This window comes from Felis catus, chromosome B3 (genome assembly GCF_018350175.1).
Source record: "Felis catus isolate Fca126 chromosome B3, F.catus_Fca126_mat1.0, whole genome shotgun sequence".
Taxonomy (NCBI): domain Eukaryota; kingdom Metazoa; phylum Chordata; class Mammalia; order Carnivora; family Felidae; genus Felis; species Felis catus.
This window is the reverse complement of record NC_058373.1, coordinates 39,057,942-39,081,161: the sequence shown is the minus strand read 5'-3', so window position 1 is coordinate 39,081,161 and position 23,220 is coordinate 39,057,942. Positions and strand designations below refer to the sequence as shown.

The 23,220-nt window shown below is 53.1% G+C and overlaps 1 protein-coding gene across 17 annotated transcripts in view; it reads right to left on the bottom strand.

The window, feature by feature from the left end:
• MEGF11 (multiple EGF like domains 11) overlaps positions 1-23,220 on the bottom strand; it is a 357,968-nt gene that overhangs the window by 202,022 nt on the left and 132,726 nt on the right. For all 17 annotated transcript variants that reach the window (XM_023255165.2, XM_019832204.3, XM_045059138.1 and 14 more), the window contains exon 4: positions 23,076-23,176. In XM_023255165.2, coding sequence (XP_023110933.2) covers positions 23,076-23,176 — 101 coding nt within the window. The remainder of the gene's footprint in view (positions 1-23,075; positions 23,177-23,220) is intronic.

Below are 23,220 nucleotides of genomic sequence, written 5' to 3'. Positions count from 1 at the left end.
AGGAGTTGTGCCGGGAAGGGGGCCAGAAGCCCATGCCTCACGCTGCGGGGTGAGCCACAGTGCTCCTGCGAACACCCACGATTCTAGAGACCAGAAAGCCTGAAAAGGCAGGGTATTTCTTTTCCCCCGGGAGGGGCAGAAAAGTACAGGAAAAGTGACCGTTCAGCCTTTAAACACATAAATAACGTTGCTTCTTCTATCCCCCGTCCCAGAGCACCCACCTACAGAGGGCATGAACAGCAGGCACTCAACAAAATGTCTTACTGAAACAAGAGACAAAATCGGGCCCGGAGTAGTGCTGTGTGGGTTGCCATGGAGTCCGACAAGCCTTCAGAAGGCAGCGGTCAGGGCCGAAACCCACATGCTTCCGTGGCTCCCTCCACACGCACGTGCAAACACAGCCCCCGGCACCTGCTCCGTGTTCCTCCAGGGCCACACAAAGGCCTCCCGGAAGAGACCAGGCTCTGGGACTTGGGTGAGTGCTTCTCCATGCCCCAGTTTTCTCTTCTGGAAAAATGAGGAGGATGACACCATCCTCGCTGGAAAGCACACAGATAGAATAACAAGTGTTCTGCAGAAAAGACGAGGTGAGGTGGGCCCTAGGGCTGGGGTTCCTGTGTTTGCATTTCCATTCCGCCCCTAGTAGCTAGTTACTAGGGCAACTCAGCTGCTGGCTGCTGTGTTTCCCCTCATGCCCGTAAGAGCAAGCAGCTGGCAGACACTACAGGTAGGGGTGGCCTTGGCCTTGGCCAAGGGAGAAAAGAGCAGTGGGGAAGATAGCCTGAGGACAGGTCTCCGTTAGCAGAGCAACCGTACATCTTCCTAGCACTTTACAGCGTGCAGAGACCCTTCTTTCCCAAGGTCGTGCTTTCCTGCTCCCCTCTCTACTTGCAGCTTAGAGCCAGGACTGTCAGGCGTACACGGAAGAGAACCCCAAGCAGCTCAGAGGAGGCAGGTAACACAACAAATGAACGCAGAGCCACAACCGGAATCCAGTCCAGCAAAGCGAGTTTTGGCCGGACACTGTGCTGGGCACTGGGTACCAGACTGTCCCGGAAAAATCGCATCTAGACGGGGAGCCAGAGGTCCCCGGGGCATCCCTACCTCATAGCGGAAGTCCTGTTCCCACAAAGGGAAGAAGTGAGCCCGGGTAAGACTCCACAAGGCAGTGGCTGCCACTGCCTAGCCCAGATGGCCTGGGGGGGGTGGGGGGTGGGGGGGGTCTCAGGGCAGAGCCTTCCTATCTGGAGCAACAATGACCCCCCCACACTCCCCAGCTTTGCTCCAGGCTCTTGCCTGCATTAGCACTGGTCTAGCAGGTGACAACAAGGTCAGGGACTATTCCCATGGGAGCCCTCTGGGATCCAACCCTGCTGGCCTCTTCTATTCTACCCCCCACCACGCCCTCCCCCAGCCCTCTGCTCTCCACCAATTTCTCATTTCTTGGGCACATACATACATCTCAATCCTACCTGAGGGTCTTCTCCCGTGCGGTTCCCCCAGCCAAGAGCTCCCACCCCATCCCCAGACTTCACTACTCATCCTTCATATCCCAGCCCCATACCCTCTTGCCTGATGTCCCCAACCTCCTATCTGTGGGAGGGGCCCCTGGTAGTGGTTCTCAGCATCCCCTGCTCTTTCCCTCCAAGTCACCCACAGAAAATGTCATTCTCCATCTACCTGGGGAACAACAGTTGAAAGCCTGTCTCTCTCTAGGCTATTAGCTTCATGGGGACACATATCCTATGTCTTTTGTTGACCCTTGGACCTTCCTCCCTGGCCCTAGCCCTGAGTACAGTAAACACTCACTCAATACACGTCGCCTGAATATAAAAAGTAAATGAACACATTACATAGCCACCAGAGTAGATACTCAACAAATGTGTGAAACAAATGACGCTTTTGTCTGAAAAGATGCAGTAATGACTGCCATATAGACATTACCAAAATAAACACTTTTCTCATCCTGCGTCCGCTCCATGCCTCCATGGGATTGGATGTAAATAACACCTCGCATTTGTGTGTAACAAAATAAAATTCTAATTCGCGTCACAGCCCGCACGTTGACCTTGCAAGGGTAGGGAGCCAAACGCTGCTTTCCTCAGGATGGTGTCCAGGGAGGCTAAGTGATTTCCCCAGCTTCACACAGAGGTTAATGGAAACATGGACAGAGAAGCAGGGCGATCGCCTCTGCCCTGATCAAGGCAGACCTGCAGCCCCTTCCTACTTTCAAGAGGAAAGTACAGAAGTCCAGAAATGATGCTTTGCTGGACTGTGAGCTCCCTAAGTGAATGGCCATTTATGTTTTATTAATTCCTGTATCTCCATCACCCAGCCCGAGTGGGGCACATTACAGGTACTTGAAAATAAACTGCTAAATCAACAAATGATGTTTGACCTGGAAAAGAAAATGGGAGGGAGGGGATAAACAAGAGGGGAGAGAGTTTCTTAAACATCTAAAAAGCTGTTATATGGAAGACAGAGACCTGTTCTAGAACCAAAAGAAATACCTCTCTCCCCCTGAGAGCAGTCTGTATCTCTTGGGCTTCCTTAGGAAGGAGTGAGTTCCCTGTCAGCCAAGGTAATCAAGCCGAGCCAGAATAACCACCTCTGGTTACAACAGCAGCAGGGCTTCCATGTTACAGAGAACCCTGGGGCTCCATTTACATATCAAGAGTATGAATGATGGCCCAGGGGCTCAGGTAGATTCAGTGGCCTGCAGAGTTCCACCTAATCCTGAGAATATGTGATTCCCTGATCTAGGAACAGAAAAGAATCAGGATCCACTTCTATGTCTCTAGATCCACAGTCCCCAGCTCTATGGCACATGAAGCCTGGGGTTCTGGACCAGAGGGTCCGACAACTCAGCTCCAAGCCTCAGCTACTCCTTTCACTGGGAACCAGAAAACCGAAACTCCTCCCCTAGTGTGGGTTCCCTGATGCCCACTGTCCCCTTGGTGCATCTCCCTGGCACAATCTCACACACAGCCCCCCCAAAGTCCTCCCTGAGAGCCATCTCCCATGTGCCCCAACCTCCCCCAGCACAAAGGCACCGTTGCATGGGGAGAACGAGGTGCAGCTGGACCCAGAGACAAAGGGGAAGAGAGGCAGCCATCTTAGGACAAGGTGCCAGCTCCTGGCTGCCTCTGAAGGTCACTGGATGCAGCTGTTGCCTGTAGCCCTCCCCTCTCATTGGGTATAACTAGAGAACTCTCGATGGCCTCCACACAAGGAAGGAAAAATTCATGAAGGCGGAGGAGAAGGGGGAAGCCAAGCAGGAAAGAAGTTCTCCAGCCTCCAGCCTCCAGCCTCCTTGGCTTTAGTGATCAGAAGCCATTGCCGCCCCAGAACACAAGGCCAAGTGGGCTGAGATCAGTTTGCCCATTCCCACCAGGCCTCATTGTCTCTGGGGAGGGAGAACCAAAAAGGCGGCCCCTAAAGCCTGGGTCCAGCCCTTCTGCTGCGGAAGCAAGGCCCCCAGCCTCTTTGGGGAGGGGCTATTTTGATTTCCCAGAAGTCCCCTCCTGGCAGACACTGAAATGATCAAGAAACCCTTCCAATTGCCTGTTAGCCCCACAGAGACATAGAAACATTCAGACCCAAACCCTGCTTTCTGGGCCTTCAAGGCAACTTCCGCAAGGGGGCCAAGGGAGGAAGACAGGTGACGATGACATAATGAACATAGCACAGCAGGCAGAACAGCAGGGCACCCAGAGCCTGCCCTAGACCTCTGGGGAGAGGGTATTCTTCTGGCTGGGGAGAGGGCAGAGTGCTTTAAGCCTATGTCCCATCCCCACAAGCCAGAGAATGAGGGACGTAGAGGGGGCCACAGGCCATGCTCCCTCCATGCTGGGACGCCCTGGCAATGGACTAGGGCAGTCAATCTAAGGCTGACCCGCTTAGATCGGTTGTGATGTTTTGACCGTAGAGTCTCATAGTAAGAGGCATGGAGGGATCAGGGTGGGGGACAGAGCTGGATTCAGATCAAGTCTTAAAGGGGAGAGGGCACTACCGTCCTCCACCTAGGTCTTCTCTCCCCTATCACAGTCCCCAGCTCTACACCAACCTCTCTCCATCCCGGGGAGCGTGGAGGTTAACACATTACCTCCTCAGGGAACAAAGCTCCATTTTAGCAGGAACCTTCTGGAGACCAGGAAATCATCCAGGAGAGACTCGAACACGAAAATTCCTGGCTCGTTGGTGGGAGAGATACCAAGAAGCCCTGAGACACAGCAATCGGCACGATGCTTTTTTTCCTAAGAAGCGCGCCCTCAGCTAACACAGTCTTGGAAGATCTGCCTCTGTCCAGGTCTGGCAGTCTCTAGGAAAGATCCCTGGCTTTGGAGTCAGAGAGGCCTAAGTTTGAGTCTTGTCTTCCGGTCCCTAGCTCCAAGGACCTCTGGCCAGTTACTCGGCCTCTCTGTGCTTCTGCTCCCTCATCTGCGAACTGAGAGGACGCAACCCACCACAAAGCACTGCCGGAAGATCGGAGGAACACCTGTCACGGCGCGGGCACACCGCGGGCCCCACCCCGTGATTCCCCTTCCACCCCACCGGATACGCAGACGTGCAAAAGAAGATAGCTGTCATTTGGAATGAGAACCCACTGGAATATATTCATCATTCCAACCAGCTGGGGGGCTGGGGACGGAAGAGAGCCACTTTGGGGGAAGGATATTAACCGTTCCAGCCAACCAGAAGTCCCTCATCACCTTTAACTCTCCCAGAGGGAGCCTGTCCAGGTTGAGTTATCTTCTGTGGGAAGGAAAAGCAGCTCTGGCCCTTTTAACCTAACACGGATCATAGAGCAGAGAAAATATAACAGACCCAAACCACTAAGCACTCTTCAACTAGATTTTCCCAGCCCTGCCAAAGAGGCGAGCGGCGGCCACCGTTAATGGAATGACATGTGTATTTTCTGGAGGACGTGGAGGCCCCACCTGCCCGGTGGAGATTGTAGAGATCCCCGGGGAGCTAGCAGGGCCCTGGCCCGCAGGACGTCAGACGCAGGCCCCGGCCAGGACAGTTCAGCAAGGGGGCAGACGCTGAGGCAGGGTGTCTGGGGATGGATGGCCATGCAGCAGGCATGGAGACATCCCATCGCCCTCCATCATCCACCTGCTTGACTGCTGGGTTTGTGGGCGGCTGCAACGCACGCACGAGAATTGCAAGTCCCGTAATTCACCCAGATGGTGGAGGCTCCCGAATTGTTCCTCCTCAAGAGACAGCTGTTCCACCGCTGGGCCATATGGCTCCCCTTGTCTGCACCCTGCTCTGGGAAATGAACTACTTTGCACAGGCTGCTTCTCAGATCTTAGAGCCGTCTCTTGTTCTTCGCGGGTAATTAAGACCTCCGGCTGAGGCATCCCTGTTTCTCCACGTGTGGTCTGTACACATGTCAGAGCAGTGTTTTAAAGCTCCATCAAGGTAAATACAGGTGGGCGAGGCCCACCAGCCTCCCACTCAAGGGGTGCACCTACCATCACAGACTCAGAGAGGCTGCCGGGAAATCGCCTCGCCACCCCTCTGCGAGGGTGCGCCCTCACCTCACCCAGGCGCGTCCCGGAGTTCCGGGCTGGCAGTGACCTTCGGAGGTCATCTACCGTCCACCCTTTGACGGAGGCTCATTTCGGCACAGGCAGGAGGAGACACGCCTTAGACACATCTTTTCACCATCGGCGTTATAAAGTTATTCACGGAGACCTTTAAGACTAGCTTTGATTTAGGAATGCACTGAGCGAGCCCCTCGGAAAAGAAAGAGCGCTTCTGGATGGAAACGCCTGCTGTCCGCAGCAGGCTGGGTCCTTGGACCCCCCCCCCCCCGTCACCATTTCTCTCCAGGACACCCTGGCAAGCTGGACCCCAGACATGCAGAAAAAGACTTTCTTTGTTCTCTAGGAGGGAATGTCGCCATCTGTGTGCTGTCCTAGAGGAAATAGCCATGGCTGGGGCCTCACCCTTTACGAAGCTGATCCGCACGCTTGATGGCTCCACCCCATCTCTGGGACGCTCACCAGGAGCCTGATAATATTTATTTGCTATCCTTTCCGACGGTTTCGAGCGTTTTCTTTAGGAAGTCAGGGGAAGGGCCCATGTGCCCCACCTCCCAACCCCACGCTTATACAGGGCTTCTTCCCAGATCTGAAAACTGACTCCTTTGGCCCTCAGCCTAGCGGGAAAGCTCTCTCTGCATTATCCTGCCATACTAGGTAAGAAGAGCTGACACGGAAGCATTTACGGATTCCAATCATTGCCCGTGAATTTACTCACCTAATCCTCATAAGCCTAAGTGGAAGGTACTGTGATCGCCCCATCACACAGATGAGGAAAGTGAGGCAAAGAGAGGATACGTAGCGGGGCTCCTTAAACTAGGCTCTTTCTCAGCAGGAAATGGGAACTAGCATAGAGAACGAGAGGGACAGGTGGCCAGGTTGGGGACTGGAGTGACCACACACTGCAGGGGCCCAACAGCGGAAGCCACCGTCCTATCCGCTCAACACCACCTACCCTCAACCTCCAGAGATACCAGAAGCTTCCAAATGTGGCCTGGTAGCAGCTGAACCTGCAGACCCCTGGCTAGAACAGCGTGGGTAAGAGCGCAGAGCCAACACCAGATGCCTGGGCTTGGCTTCCGACTGTATCGCTTCATTGCTGGGTGACCTTGGGGAAGTTACGTAACCATTCTGTGCCTCCATTTCCTCATCTGTAAAATGAGAACGTTACCAGTACCTAGTTCACGGGGGCGTTGTGCGATTAAATGAGTTAATACAGAAGCGAGGCCCAGCATCTAGTTTGTGCTGTGTAAGTGATAGTTCTGATGATGATAAGGCAGCAGGAAGAGGGAGAGGTGGGGGAGGGGAAGACTGTTATTCCTACTGCCAGATGGGTTAGGCGGGTGTCCTCAGGGGCTAGCGATGACAAAGCCCCATCACATGGTCTTGTAGGACAAGGTCGGCGCTCCTATTCTGTATACAAGAGAAAGTCTGAGAGGGGAACCAGGTGTCTTGAGTTGCTCGGCTAGTTGGAGTGGACGGTAAGGCTGTAACCCAGGCGCCTGAGCCTGAGCCACAGCTGAACGTTCTGCTGGAGAGCCTGAGCGCTAAGGACAGCACGCCCTCCAGCCTGGAGCGGGGACCCTGTTCTCTTACAGGTCAGCTTCCTGGGGACTTCACAGTCCCTGCTTCCTCCAAGCCGATCCCCTGGAAACCGGCTCACCACTAACTAGCTGTCGGCCCCCGGGCAAAGCGTTTAAGTTCTCTGAAGCTCAGTTTTACATGCACAAAGGGAGGAACAGTTCCTGGAAAGTCATCTTGAGGATAAAATGAGATAACAAAAGTGACCACCTGACCCCAAAACGTCAGCCCCTTGCTCAGCTCCTCACTTTGTGAAGGTGACGGTCCACCAAAGGAGGTCGTTACGGAGGATGTGTTCCCGACGGGCTTGGTGCACCTGAACAAGCTTCTCCACCTTGACCGGTGTCACCGTGAGCCCCTCCTTCCCCTCTCCGCACCCTGCCTTGTAGTTCAATCTTTAGGGGAAACTGGGAAGGCCTGTGCCAGCCCCAGAAGGTCCAAGACGCAAGCCAGGAAGGTCCTGCCCTTGGGAAGCTTATGAACCTCTGGGTCACATGAAACTTGTCAAGATAATCCCAGGGCTATGTATGTCCACCACCTTGAAGCATTTCCGAGGATCTCCCTGACTCGGTTTCATGATTCTTGGCCAATCATGTTGCCTGTGTTTGATTCTTCCTCCTGTTGCTTGGTTCCCGTTTCAAACTATCCACTCGGTCCTAGGCCTTATGTTGACTTTGCCCACGGGCCTGGCAATGAGAAAAACCTCTGCCCCACAGTCACCATCAGTGGAACTCCTATGTCACAGAAGTTCAAAGCCTCTGCGTCTTCTAATTACCCATGAGGAACTAAGGCCCAGAGAGGTAGAATCCTGTACCCAGCCAGCACAGCCAAGATGATGGCCAAGCAGGGGGAGGAGAACTCCCATCTCTGAAAGCCAGGCCGGGACCCACATCTGACAGTGGTGCGGTGGCCTCAAGCACCAAGGGGGTGGTTCCAAATTACAGGCAAAACCCCAGTCCTCTTAGCCAGGGTCAGTGACCTCCTCAGAGCCAGAAGCCAGTATCGGGGAGGACTCTCAGACAACAAATGCTACTTTAGTGCCCCGGGACTGGGGCAAAACCTCCAACTGAAACCATCCCATCAGGCACCAGATGGCATTTGACTTTAGGGCTGAAGACCTCATCTAGATTCAGACCCAGCCACCGGCTGCAAATGTGGCCCCAAACCTGGATCTTGCCTCGGGGGCTTCATGCAGAGAGGCAATTAAAAAAGGAGGGTGTGCTCCGATTAGAAAGAGACTAGGGCAGCCGCTGCCGTGAAGCCACAAAGTCTGTCCCCGGGCTTGTGGACAGAGGTCCAAGCCCAGAAGAAGGAGAAGCAAGAGAAGACGCAGACCGAAGAGGGCAGGGAAGCCCTGCTTCCCTCTCCAGAATCATCTCGGCTGGTAGTGCTTTATAGAAGTCCATTGTGCAAAAACAAGATTAAAAGGGACAGGCAGAACAAAGCATCACTCTCCCTAACAAAGGCCCCTCCACTTAGTAAATTAGGAGCTCTTTCCACCTGACACACTTTTAAAGGAAAATCTTCAATTACCAAGCGCTGGCGGGACCCGGCAACAAAAGGTCTGTCCAGTGACTTTATTCTCAAAGCCCAGAGCAGGCATTGAAATGGTTTTATGTAATAGAGATACTAATCTAGTCCATATAATTTTGAGAATCCTTTATGGAGGACTGAAGGGCGTTTGAGCCCCGCGGCTGTTTCCAAGAGATTTTCTGCAGTTTATGCATTTACCTTGCCAAAAGCTTAGCTGAGCAAACAAACATTCCTCTAAATCACACCCACTGCTGATTTACTATCAGGCCTCTGCAGTTTGTTTGGCGATGGAACCCTGTGGATAAACAGAGGCCAAGGCCTCGGTCCTTCCACCTGACCAGACCAACGGGATGAGGGCCTGCCTTTACACTGGAGCCCCCCCCTGGCTCCCAGATTTGAGACGTTCCCTTTCCCTGCCATCAGCTCAGGCCAGGGTAAAGGCAGCCGGAGGGGCAGTTCTTGGTCTGGCCAGGGGCAGGAGGAGGCCTCCCTGGCTTTTGCCCTTGGATCCAGGTCTGCTCCATCCCAGAAGGAGATTGATGGTGTCATTTGGCTCCCCCTTACCACCCCATCCCGAGCAAAGACACAGTTCTGGCTCCCTTGGTGACAATTCAGCAACACCGGCTGCTTTAAAAGGAGAAAGGAACGTGGGAAAGCATGATGGGGAAGGTGACTCTCAGGAGAACCGAGAGAGACGAGAACACACACGCTGTCTAAACACACAAGCACGCAGACCTACACTCGAGACGCGGGCTCCGGGGCCCTTTTCGTTGGCACACATGCAACACACACACACACAGCAAGTGTATACACCGCGAACATGCGTGTGCGCACCCAGCAGGGAAGAGGGGAGCTCCTCCCACACGGCGAAGCCGAGTGCTCACGAGTAGACAAGTGCACATGTAATGATAAAAGCTAACGTTTCCATACCACTTACCATGTGCTTGGTTTACATATATCCACTTATTTAATGCTCATAGCAAGCCCATAAGGAACGGTACAGCACTTTCCAGTTGAGTAAACCGAGGCACAGAGCGGCCACGTAACTTGCCCCCCAGTCACAGAGGCAGGAGGCGGCAGTCTGGTTCCAGGGTCTGCGCTCTTGACCTTTACGCCGTCAAGAACATGCCACACCAGTACCCCTTTTTAAAATTTTCTTAAAGATTTCATTTTTAAATAAACTCTACACCCAACATGAGGCTCGAACTCACAATCCCAAGATCAAGAGTCATATGCTCTACGGACTGAGTCAGCCAGGCGCCCCGAGACACCCTTTCATGGGTGGGCAGCAGCGTCCACACAGGCAGACTCACAACTTCCTATGCACACACGTACACACAGCCAGATGCTGAAGCATCCACACATCACATACGGGGCCCAGAAGTATCACATCTTCAGGTTCAGGCCTAGACTTAGACTGGGGAGAAGGGTGGTGAATATTAACATAGTTAAATACTTCTGCTCTAGTTGGTAAATATTGCCACCCCCGCCCCTCCCCGCCCATAGTCTGGCACCTACAGAGTTAACCCTGGCACCACAACAGGCCTCAAGGTCCCTATTCCATTCTAACCTCTTGCTGGGAGTGCCACACATGTGGTTAAATAGTTTCATTCTTACCCCCAAGTACAGACAAGGTGGAGACAGTGGGATGTCTGCCTGCCACAAGGTGGGGGGGGAGGGGGCTGGTTCTTGGGCTTTCCATGAGCCTTAGCCAATGCCCAGCCAGCATGGCGTGAGGGGCGTCCAGCTCTCCCAGCTAGTCCCCCCTCCAGCCGCTGATGGGCAGCTGATCAAGGCTCTTCAAAGACAAGAGGACTGAGTGGCCACTGGGAGCAAAGGGAGGCTCTGAGGTGTCATTTTCACCTTCACAGAGGCCATTCAGCCTCCCTTAAAGAGCAAAGAGTAGAGGAGACTTGGGGGCTGGCCTGTCTGTCCTCCCCAAAAGCCCATTAATGGCCACTTTTTGAAAGCTCTCTGCTCCAAAGGCCAGGAGCCAGGAGGGAAGAAGCAGCTTGACAAACCAGGAGGCACCGCATGAGCAATTTCTCTTCCCCATGTCTTGGAGGCTCAGTCCCAGCCCAGGGGGTTAGCCTCCTGGGTCATGCCCCCTACGGAGCCTCAGAGCAGGATCCCCAGGCTCTTCGCACACGAGCGTGACACTGGGTGCAGACACCAGAACTCTGGGAGGGGCTCTGGGAGGCCGAGGGAAGGAAAATGGGGACAAGGACCCTATCAGAGGCAGGTCACCCTCCTCTCTGGGATCTCGGGGTCCCGCCCAGAGACCACTCCTCTGGGTGTCCTTTGAGGGTCCCCAGGAAAAGCTAGCCCACACGTCCTTCTTCTAGCCAACGCTAGTGTCTTCTAGTCAAAGCTTGTGTCTCTGCTGGGCCCTGTGGTGGATGCTAGGGACACAGAGGAGTCCCAAGGCCATGGCTCTAAGGAGCTCACTGCGCGGGGAGAGAAGGAATAAGTGAGGACGGGTGGGGCTGAAGAGGGGCCGAGATCAGGACTGGGAGGGGAGAGGGAGGCGTCAGGTGGGGCTCCCCAGAGACCACGCAGCTCTGCGCCGAGTCTCCAAGAGCAGCTAGACAAAGCAGGACCAGGGGTTCTGGGAGCAGGGGCAGCTGGAATGAAGTCCCAGGGAGAGACAGTGTGGAGAATCCGGGTGTCTGGCTGGAGCAGAGAGGATCACAGACCACAAGGGAACCTGGGAAAGCAAGATACAGGATGAGAAGTCCCAGCATGGAGGGGCCTGGGGTATAGCACTTAGAGCAAGCAGCAGTGGGGGGGGGGGGGGGGGGGAGGGGCACAGGAGCGAAGTATCAAAAATATGGGAGGGGGCGGGGCAGACCTCGGATCGGTGGTACCTGATCACTATTTTCTGAGCCCCTACTCTGGGTGTGGTACGCCGTGAGCCACTGTAGACCACACAACAGTATGTTTTTAAAAGGGTGCTCCTACCCACAGGAACATATAGTTCACTTGTCCATTCATTCATTCATCATTTATTGAGCACCTACTATATGGCAGGTACTGTTCTAAGAGTAGAGAGGTCAGCTAGGTCCCTTATCCCTACTGAGCACATGATCTAGTTGGGGAGACAGAAAACAAAAATACATATGTTCCACGTCTCTATATCAGGTAACAGTAGTGTTAATTAACAAAACAGGATAAGGGGACACAGAAAGATGGTTGGGGGACTGCTATTTCAGATAGGGTGGTCAGGAAAGACTCCGATAATGTGACTTTTGAGAAGAGATGGGGTGAAATAAGGGCGAGAACCACATGGCTCTCTAAGGGAAGAGCATTCGGACAGAGGGGATGGCACGCAGGGCATACACAAAAGAGCGAGGTGGCCAGCACGGGGGAGGGAGGGAGGAGATGGGTCGGAGGCCGCTGGGGCCGGGCACAGGGAGAACATCAGAGAAGCAGCCAACAGCCAGCACGGACCAGAAATCAGAGCTGGCATCCCATAGATGTTGAGGGAATTTAGAAGATGGCAAGCAGGGCCCTTGGGAAGTTCCCGTAGAAAAATGGTGAAGTCAGGTTGGGGACAGGTTAGCTACTTCATAGGCTTTACCTGGCCCGAGACACCCAAGAAGGGGACTTTACATAAATGCCCAGCTGTTCTGACACTAATTAAGGCTTCCCCTCAGAGGCTGCCCAGTCCGGATAGCAGAGGTTTAATTACAGCTGCAGCTGGTAATTAAGAAGCAGCACCTAGATCCTTCCACGGCTGCGTCAGCACACCGGACTCTGCTGGCACTCGCTGCAGGTGGGAGAAAGGCCTAGCAGGGAACTTTAGGGCCAGGCCAGCAAAATGCAGTCGGACAGACCCCAGATCCCCTGTGTCCTCTTGACCAAGGTGCCTGAGCACAGCCATACACAGCTCCCCCATCCCCACGCACCTCCTGATTTGTCTTTCACCCCCTTGACTCTTCCTTGCTGCCGCCCCCAGAGCAATTGCCACCGTGACCCTTCAGGGCCCTCATGAGATTGTCCAGGATCTTCCGTGTGGTGCTGAGGGTCCAGCCCCAGCCCCACCCAGCCCTCTCGAGTACCACTTCTCCCACATCTCCTGCGCTCTGGCCCCGGAGGCCTGCTGACGATGCCCTGATCCCGTCTGCTCTTTCCCACCTCTGCTCACACCAGTGCCTCTGCCACAAAGTGCCCTCTTCACACCAAGAACACAGACAGCAGGGGCACCCGGGTGGCTCAGTCAGTTGAGCGTCCGACTGCAGCTCAGATCACGATCTCACGGTTCATGAGCTCAAGCCCCACATTGGGCTCACTGCCATCAGCACAAAGCCCACTTGGGATCCTCTGTCCCTCTCTCTGCCCCTCCCCCACTCATGCTCTCTTGCTTGCCCTCAAAAATAAATAAACATAAAACAAGAACACAAACAGCAGTAGCTACCATTTACTGAGCCCTCACTGTGTGCCAGGTCCTGCCCTGAATGCTTTTCCTGGTGGGGACTCCTTTAATCCTCACGACAGCCCAAACGGGCAGGAACTTAATACAGCCCTGCCTCATTTTACAGATGAGGAAAACCGAGGCAGAGAGAAGCTAACTAACATGCGCAGAGAGTCACCCAGGAGAAGAAATGGGATTTAAAACTCATGCTCTGTCTTGGGGCGCCTGGGTCGCTCAGTCGGTTAAGCGTCCGGCTTCAGCTCAGGTCGACCTCGCGTTTTGTGAGTTCAAGCCCCAGGTCGGGCTCTGTGCTGACAGCTCAGAGCCTGGAACCTGCTTCAGATTCTGTGTCTCCCTTTCTCTTGCTGCCCCTCCCCTGCTCACGCTCTGTCTCTCTCTCTCTCTCAAAAAATAAACATTTAAAAAATTAAAAATCAATAAAAATAATAAAACTCATTCTCTGTCTTAACCATTGCCCATCTCCTGCTCTCCTGACAAGTTCCCACTCACCTTTGAGATTCTGCTCAAAACTAACCTCCTTCAAGGAGTCTTTTTGGATCTCCCTTCCCCCTTCAATTCCCCAGAGTTATAGTTGCTTCTCCCAAAGAGGTCTCTCAGTGCTCAGGGTCTATTTCATTCACCCACTTTCTTACTCACTCATTCAGTAATTATTCAGCACTAAGTGCCAGGCACTGTGCCTGGCCCTGCGAGTAACCCTTGTAGGACACATGGTCCCTCTCCTTCGGGAACTCACTTGTGAGTGGGATAGACATGCAAGGCAGCATCACAACCAGTGGGGCAGAGTGACAGGTGGTGCTCTAGAGTTCAACTGGGGGAATCCGAAATAGGTGCTAACAGGAGCGATGTCCAGAGAACCTCCCGGGCCTTGGTGCCCTACCGTGGATTCACTTGTTCAACAATTCTTTGTGAGGACCTGAAAAGCACTAGCAAGTGATGGAGAGCAAATGTTCTGTTTGCTCACTGCAAATGAATGAATCGGCAGCAGGGTTAAGCATCAGTATCTTATGAGTTTGGTTAGTGTGCATCATCAACTGGAGCTCAGCCACTCGAGGCATCCTAAATCAATGTTCTAAGCCCACAAGACTGGGGAGGAGATCATAGTGGCTGCACCAACTTTGGCCACTCAGTGAGGATGTGTTGGGGCAGCTAAACAGCCATTACTCCTCCCCCTGCCCCCCGCCACGCGCACACACACACACCAGCCCGGTGACCCTTGGTTTCCTTGCCTACTTATTTAAAGTGTGCTTATCATGCTGTGTTAGAATTTAAGTGTGTATATTTCCCACTAGACTGTATGCTTCTTATTCATCCCTCTATCCCCAGGACTCCATAGTGCATTCAAGGCATAGATAGGTAATAAATGTTGATGGATGGATGGACAGATGGAAGAATGGATGTTGTTCTAGGCAGCAAAGCTCAGCACCAGGTGCTGGTGACCCGGGGGAGAAGCATCAGCACTGGTTCTGGCCCTGTCAGCAGGCTGCATTCCCTGGGGAGCCTCCTAGAAGGTCAGCAGGGAATGATTTTTCCTAGTAGCTACGTAGAGAGGCTTTCAGACAGGACCCACAGCTCTGTACACATGTACACACACACACATACATACACACACACACACACACACACACACACACACACACTTTGATCCTAGCAGGTCATCCTTGCACCCACCTTAGCAAAATTCTGAAATCAAATCAGTTTGTCTTCGGTCCCTTCCTCTTCCTACAAACCTTTTCACCTGCCCTCTTGTCCGGCCCCACTTCTCTCTTCTGGCCGCAGGTCCCTCCCACCGAGAGGAAACCCTCTGCAGGAGGGGAAGTGAAGAACTAGAAGTAGCACAGATCTCAATTCCTGGGCCGCACTTATCCACCGGACAAGGCACTTAGCCTCCCTGGCATCAGTTTCCCCTGCTGTGCAAGGGCCGTGGTAACACTCCTCCAGTCTGTCAGGAGTGAGTGATATACCGTAAGGGAAAGTTAAGGGTAAACCACCAGACGTTACACCGTTTTACTATTGTTGTTCGAAGCTAGCCCTCAGTCCACGAAAGCACTGCCCTAAACGTCACTGGGTCTGGTTATAAAGCCCCCCGACTCCACCGCTCACTATAAAACAGGTACAGTTCCAGTGACACGGAGAAAGGGCTGATGTAGGCCCCTCCTGCTACAAAAATGCCCCCAAAATATAATTTACAACTAAAAAACCAAAAATGTAGATATCTGAGCTCTAAGGAGAGAAAGGTAAACCGCCAAGTGTAAGAAAGAGAAGTGAGTCTACAGGAGGGACAAAAGGGCAGATACTGAAGCTAAGGTAGGCCAGGGAGCATGGGACCTAGCTAGCCGCTGCCCGCTGCCCGCAGCCCCCAGTCCCGGCTAGGAGCCTGGGGTTTAACACCCACACAGGGACAGATGGCCTTGGGACTTACCAGCTCCATGTAGGGGAAACTTGAAAATACTGCCCACCGGCCACATGAGAAATAAGGGATTCCGGATGAGCAGAAAGTCTTCCACAAGAAACAAGAAACAAGAAACCAGGAGGGGGGGATGGAGAGAGTGACCGTTTAATGGGACCAGGGTCTTCTTCACGGGTGATGAAAAGGTTTTAGAACAAGACAGAAGTGTCAGATGCACAACGTTACCAATGCACTAAGTGCCACTCTCATGCACGCTTCAAAATGGTCAATACCATTAGCCATTGTGTCATGTGTGAATTTCGCATCTTTTTTTTTTTTAAAGGAAAAAGCAAAAAAAACAAAAACAAAAACCCCACGCCTTCGCCACAGTTCCAGCCTCAGCATGGAATCCCAAACCAAGAGATCAGTGCAGAGACTGGTCGTGAGCCAGTGAACAACAGTCGTGTGCCTACTAAGAAAACGCAGAACTCATGGGTGGGGCACGTGCACACCCCAGGGCGTGGGGGAGGAGAAAAAAAGCTCAAAAGTTCGCAGCAATAAAGAAGGAAAAAAAAAAAAAACAAGAAAAAAGAAACTACAACCTATATGGGGAAACAATCCATCACAAGGGAGAGTCAGCTATCTCCACAAACAGCAGAACAGATACTCTGAGCTAACCAAACTCATGGACCCAAGATCGGACGATCTTGACTCTATAGCATAGCTCAAGATAGAACCATCTGAAAAGGACCATCAATACGTCTCACATAGTTAAAGTAGTAAGCAAAGGATTAGAATTCATAATGAAAACACCTAGGCGGCTCAATTGGTTAAGCCTCCAACTTCAGCTCAGATCATGATCTCACGGTTCGTGAGTTCGAGCCCCGCACGGGGCTCACTGCTGCCAGCACAGAGCCCGCTTTGGATCCTCCGTCCTCCTCTCTCTCTGCGCCTCCCCTGCTCACTTTCTCTCTCTCTCTCAAAAATAAAAACATTAAAAAAAAAAAAAAAAGAACAGGACACTACAGAAAAAAAAAAAAAAAAAGCAAACCCGTAGATCTGAAGAAGGACAAACAGAATACTCCTAGGAATGAAACATGCCGTTGTTGAAATGGAGACCTCAACAGACAGGGTAATTAGCAGAGCCAAAGGATTTGAAAAACGGATCTGAGGAAAATTTCCAAGATACAGCATGGAGAGACAAGGAGATGGAAAAAGCCTAGGAGAGAGAGAGGAAGTGGAATGAGTATCCAACATTTTGGCACTTCAACAGGAGAAAACTGAGCGAGTGAAGGACAGGGGACATTTGAAGCGCTATGGCCGAGAATTTTCCAGAATGGATAAAGGACATGAAAATTTAGCTTCAAGGGATATATACCTCTGAGGAGCAAACGGTGTGAACGAAAGCAACTCCACACCCACACAAGCGCTAGCCCGCAAAGACGAGGTCCAGAACACGACAGAAAAACATCCTCAGACCCTGAGGGCAGATCACAGAGAACCTAGAATTCCACAGGCAGCTAAAGCACCACTCAGGAGTCAGGGTAAAACAAAGGCGTTTTCAGACAAGTAAAGCATACGAGAGGCGTTCGCTCATGGACCCTCCCAGGAAAAACTCCTGCACACAGATGGCCCTTCGAGAAGAATGAGGCCAAACCCAGCAAGGAGTGAGACCCGAGGAGAGATGAAGAGCAAGGAAATCAGTAAACCGGAGCTGAATTCACAGTTAAACAACAATCCGCTGTAAAAACAACTGCGATAATAAGGGGTACTTAAATCCCAAAAATAGTGTGAGGAGTTTGCTGGAGTTAGTTAAATCTTCAGCACGGCTCGGGTGCCCTCAGTGCAGCCAGTATCCCAGATCGTCCCCTCCCGGCTCCCCCTTAGCCATCCCAGGACATGCACACTGAGCCGGAGCGGTCTCCCTTCCAGGAGGCTTAGCAACCCTCTCCCCCACCCCTCCTGCACCCCTCCTCCGCCCCCAATCAATGGTGGGAGTGGGGAGGGCTGCTGGTGTGGGGCCCCGTCAGCCACTTGCCTGGAGCTTCATTCCTCTACTTCTTGATTAGGATGAAAGCCACACTGCTGGGAGGCTGGCTCTGGGATTCCAAGCATCATCCAGTGAGAGGGCTGGAGGACACCACTTAGGAAGTCTGGGGGCATTACCTCCTCCGGGAAAAGGAAAAAGGGGAGGAAGGGAGGGAGGGATCAGGCAGACCAGTTCCTCCTCCTTGCTGGCTACTCTGAAGCAGGCCCTCTCCTCTAGCCCATCAAGAGAGGGCCTGACTACCAATGGGATGCACCTGCTAAGCAATCTGCTTTCCCACCATCCTCGGCGGTTTTCAAAGTGTGGTTCCCAATGAGCGTCACCTGGGAACTTGTTAGAGACGCACATCCTCTAGCTGCCCAGCTCCAATCTTCTGAATCTGGGACTGGGGCTGGGGCTCAGTGAGTCTGTGTTCAAACGTGTCTTCCAGGGGAATCTTCTACTAGGTTATCAGGTGTTCGAGAACACACGTGAGTGAGTGGTGATTACCACGGCATCTGTAGGGTGATAAGCCCTAATACTGCTCACTAAATCTTTCTGACCCGCCAGAGCCCTCTTCTCTCTGCCACGGCAACCAGCAACACTGCAAAGTTCGTGCTCCAGCAGCCTGGGTCCTGGGGCGAGCAGGCCCCAGCCAGCCAACAGTGGTCATGCAAAACGAGCAAGGAAGAAAAGTCTATTGTTTTAAGCCACTGGGATTCGGGGTGTTTGTTACTGCATCATAACCAAGCCCATCCAGTCTGATACAACCTAACGTTTTCAAAGAGCAGAGTTTCCCCAAATATCTCAAACACCACCGCCTACGTGACAAAACCGGCTCTGTGAGGCAAAGGTGCCCTCTGGCCTATCTCACGAGAAAGGAGAAAGAGAGAAGTGCCATTTGGGTCCAATGATCCTTAGGAAATATGGGACTCAGCTGTATCTGTAGCTAAGGGACAGGGTGGGCAGTTCTGGTGCAGAAGGTTCTAGAAGGGCTGCCAAGGCCTCTGGGATATGGATGGCAGTTCTGGGGCAGAGGAAATGGCACAAAGAAGAGAAAAAGTAGTGCCACCACGCGTGTATCAAGCTCTATGCATTTCAGGACGTGTTCGCTCACGGTTTCATCTTTACTCCTTCCACCCACAGGGATGATCCATCCTATGCCAGGGGGGGCCAGAGAGGCAAAGCGACTCGCCCAAGACTGCACATCTAGCTGGTGGCAGAGTCAGCCACGGCTTTTACTCCCGGGCCGGTGTCCTCCTACTATCTGCTAAGAAACGGGCTCCAAAAAGGCCGTTTCGGAGGGAAGATGATGCCCTCCTACCCCTACCCAGAGCATGGGTAATATGCTCGTGCCTCAGTCCTGAGGCATTAGATGGGTTCTCACCAGGTTCTGGTGAACTTGGGAGTTTCTCTGGTCCCCAAGGGGTGGAGAAGGAGAACTGGAGAGGGAGGGGGCCGCAGGGCATCGACTCCTGAATGCTTCTTCTGGGTTTGCTAAGCTTCTCATCTGGCACCCTGGGCACAATCCCTCACTCGCCCGCTACCATTTCTCCCTCATGCAAGTTCCCTGCCCCTGGGGTCTCCACTCGCTCCCGGACGGCTGGCAAAGCCTGTGTGAGGGCTGGCTGGTCCTCCTCCTTTCTTCCCATTGCAATAGGCGGGAACGAGAGAATGCTAGTAATGGCCAACACTCACCTGTTTACGGGTTCAACTGTCTCCCTCCCTAAAATTCGTATATTGGAGGCCTAACCCCCAAATCTTCAGAATGTGACCTTATTTGAAGATAGGATCTTATAGAGGTAATCAAGTTAAAACAAGGTCATTCGGGTGGGCTCTCATCCAATCTGACTGGTGTCCTTACAAAAAGGGGAAACCTAGGGGCGCCTGGGTGGCGCAGTCGGTTAAGCGTCCGACTTCAGCCAGGTCACGATCTCACGGTCCGTGAGTTCGAGCCCCGTGTCAGGCTCTGGGCTGATGGCTTGGAGCCTGGAGCCTGTTTCCGATTCTGTGTCTCCCTCTCTCTCTGCCCCTCCCCCGTTCATGCTCTGTCTCTCTCTGTCCCAAAAATAAATAAAAACGTTGGAAAAAAAAAAAAAGTGGGAAACCTAGAGAGACACACACACACACAGAGAAGGCTGTGTGGGGAATGGAGTTACCAGAAGCAAGGACAGGGGCCTGGAACAGATCTCCGGTCACAGCCCTCAGAAGGAAGCAACCCTGCTGACATCCAGATTTGGACTTGTAGCCTCCAGAGGCGCGAGCCAGCACGCTCCTGGTGGGGAAGCCCGCCAGGCAGTGCTGCTTTGCAAGGGCGGCCCTGAGAAATGAATGACTGCCTCCCCCAACCCCTCCCCCAGCCAGATCTGCCTCCCCCACCCCCCCACCCCTGTGGTCTCAGGCCAGCTGCCTCCACGCCTTTGCTGACGGGGTTCCCTCTCTCCCAACCACATTCCATCCAGCCCAAACCCTCACGAAGCCCCCCGAGTGACAGCAGGTCACAGCATGGTCTCCCGCCTAGCGTGTCCGGTCTGTGTGTTCCTCCCCACATTCTTCTCCGGCTGTTGTCCACGGATTTTTCTGCATGTGGCCTGGCCTTCCCAACAAGACCGTAGGTTCCACGAGGGCAGGAGCTATTTCTACCACACCTCTTCTATCCCAAGGCACAGCACCGTGGGTGGGCCACGACAGGCGTCTAATAAATGCTGGTGGCACACCCTTCAAGGGCTTCTCCCGTCACGCTTCTGTCAAGAGCTGACGTCTCATTAACTCTCGCTAAGTGGACATGGCTGAAGAAGACAGTCTCTCCATTCCACTCGGTTCTACTTTATCGAGATGCTCGTTGAAGCATCTGCAACTCGGGGGGCATGTATCTGTGTGCCAGATCATCTCTTTCTGCTAGGGCTGCAAGCCCCTCGGGGTAGCAACCATCTCTCGTGCGCACCCAAGTGCGTAGGCAACAAGTCGACAAGCGACAGTGTCAATCGAGTGGATAAATATGAACACATGGCAGAGATGATTTACCAGGGTTTCAAAGACTCTGAGGGATGTGAGGGATCCGTGAACCCACTGCCACTGTGTGCAAAGGAAGGGCTGTGTGTATGCACATAGGTTTATATATGTCATGTGCATTTTCCCAGGGAGAGGGTCCATGGTGATCTGGAGAATTAAAACAAAAGCCAAGAGTGAAAAAATGTTAAGACCCAAAACCATGGAGTAAGGGAGCTGACATTTTTTAAGCCCCTACCCTGTGTCTGGCGGTAGAGGTTATTACTATCGCCATTTTACATGAGTGGAAACTGAGGTTCCAAGAGGTGACGTCTTGCCTAGGCTCACAGAGAGGGCAGCAGCCCATCTGAGAGGTTCACGGCAGCCTCCAGAGCCAGACAACCTAGGTTCAAATCCCTGTTCTGCCACTTCCTAGCTGTACGACCCTGGTCAAGTTATTTACTCACTCTGTGACTCAGTTTCTCCATCTATAAGATAGGAGAAGTAAGAGTACCCACTTCAGAGGGCTGTTGTGAGAAGCTGATCCATTAATGCACACGAAGTGACCGGAACGGCGCCTGGCGCAGGGGGTGTGCTCTGAAGAGGATGAGGAGGAGCATAAAGAGGAAGAAGCTGGGAGGGACAGAGCTGAGACTCAAACCCAGGCCTGTGTGACTCTTGCCCCTCTGGGTCAGCACTACCAGTACCCCGCATGCCCCAGTGCCCCATCCCACCGCTGAAACTCTCCTGTCCCCCTTCAGAAAAAGCTTTTAGTCCTAAAGTTGGCTTTTCTCGCTGGCTTCCTGGAGGTGGCCTGGCCTGTGGCCACCAGCTCAGCAGGCAGTACCTGGCCGTTACATAAGGAGTAGGTAGGAGGTGACAAGCTGCCGTTCCCAGTCAGCAAGACCGGGCCTGTGCAATCAGGACACTTAGTGTTTCTGCCCTGGTCTTCATTTTCCAAGAGCTTTACCAACACCCGCTAATGGAAACTAGAAAAGAAATGTGCTCATCTGTTCCTGGAGCCCCGTGCTGACATCTGAATTCCCTCTATCATTTCCCTGGGACCATCTTGGTGCCCTGAGCCCCGAAGGGCCACTCACATCCATTCTGCTTAGGCTTTATGAGTCCTCTGTCACCCCCCTGCCCCCATGCCTGGCTCTCGCTCTCCTCCAGGCAGACAGAACAGCAGTAAAGCTTGGTCTCAATCTCACATCTACACCCAGGTCCCCATAGGAACCCCATCCCAGGTGACGTGCCAGCCAAGGCCTTGTCCCAGCCCGGTCCTCTGCCCTGCTCCTGAGAAACAGCCTTTTGGGGATGGCTTTGGGTATCTTTGTATTTTTCCTGCAAAACCATCATCAGTGAACGCGTCTGTGGGAGCATTTTTCATTCGTTCCTGTAATGCAATTAGAATCGAGTTTCTCCAGCAAGAGGGGATACGTAACATCAGCAGGGGAAAATTGTCATTTCGTTCCCAACGCCAACACGCCCACCCTGCCCAAACTGTCTCTCTGGTGCTGGCTCACTCTACCCACCCAAAGGGCAAGGAGAATGCTAACAAGGAACATCACTCTCCAAATCTGCCTCCAAATGAAGAGGCAGAAGTTTTGGGGGTGGATTCCCCTCTGTCATTAATAGTGGGGGGCTCCCAGCTTCTCTGACACTCTCCCACAGTGGCAACCCTCTACTGCCCACAGGAGAGCCCCATCCTGGCCCCATTACACCTGTCAGAGGTGGTGGGAAAGAGTCCATTAGACTCCAACAGGGCCCTGGAGTCATTCTTCCTGAGAGGCTAAATGACTTGCCCAAAGCCACATGCCTCAGAAGCTGGGACCAGAACTCAGATCTGCAGGTTCCTGGGTATCTCCCACTGCACAGAACTGCTCCCCCACCCCCACCCAGAGGGCCTGAAGCTGCCAGAAACTCAGCCCTTGACTCTCTGGGGACACCAAGAGCACTGAGCCACTGCAGACAAACAGGGGGAGAGGTTCCATGTGTCTTTCATGCACCCCCCCTTGTTTTCAGTGTCTCCCGATCATTTTTGGAAACCCTCCCACTTCTTGGAACCGGCCCCCTGTGATCTGTCTTACTCTTGCTATCCTCCTTCTAGGGACTATGGTCTTGCTATCCAATGATCCAGCTTGCCTTCCTTCCTCCCTTCCAATCTCTATCCATCCGTCCATCCATCCATCCACTCATCCATCTCGTCACCGTTTATCCATTCAAGTCTCCTTTCATCCGACAAAGCCTTCTGGAGCCCTTCAGATCTGTGCCAGCCACTCAGCCCTTCTTCCCCACTGCTCCTCAGAGCACCCTCTCCGGAAGGGTCCACTTCTCTCCTGACCCTACCAAAGCCTGGAACTGACCTGCTTCCATTGATCCCATGTGATCCACGTGTTCCCATGTGATCCCACGCAATGTGTTTATACCAGACCTGTGATCCCCTCAGGGCCAGCAGCAGGCAGGGACTTCTGGAGCCCTCGGGTCGGCTGAGGCCTGCTTACCTCCCTTCTCTGTTCTCTCCCCTCGCCTCCCAACCCCAGCGAGGCCAGAACAGAGGCGGCCCCTACGTACGTATGCAGAAGTCTCCATTCTCGTAGTAGCCAGGGCAACACTGGGACCTGCGCCGGTACATGGTCCGGAGGCCACGCCGATACGCCGTCTTGTAACTGATCCTAAGGCACAAGGGAGAAAGCCACTTGAAAGTATTGAAAATCAA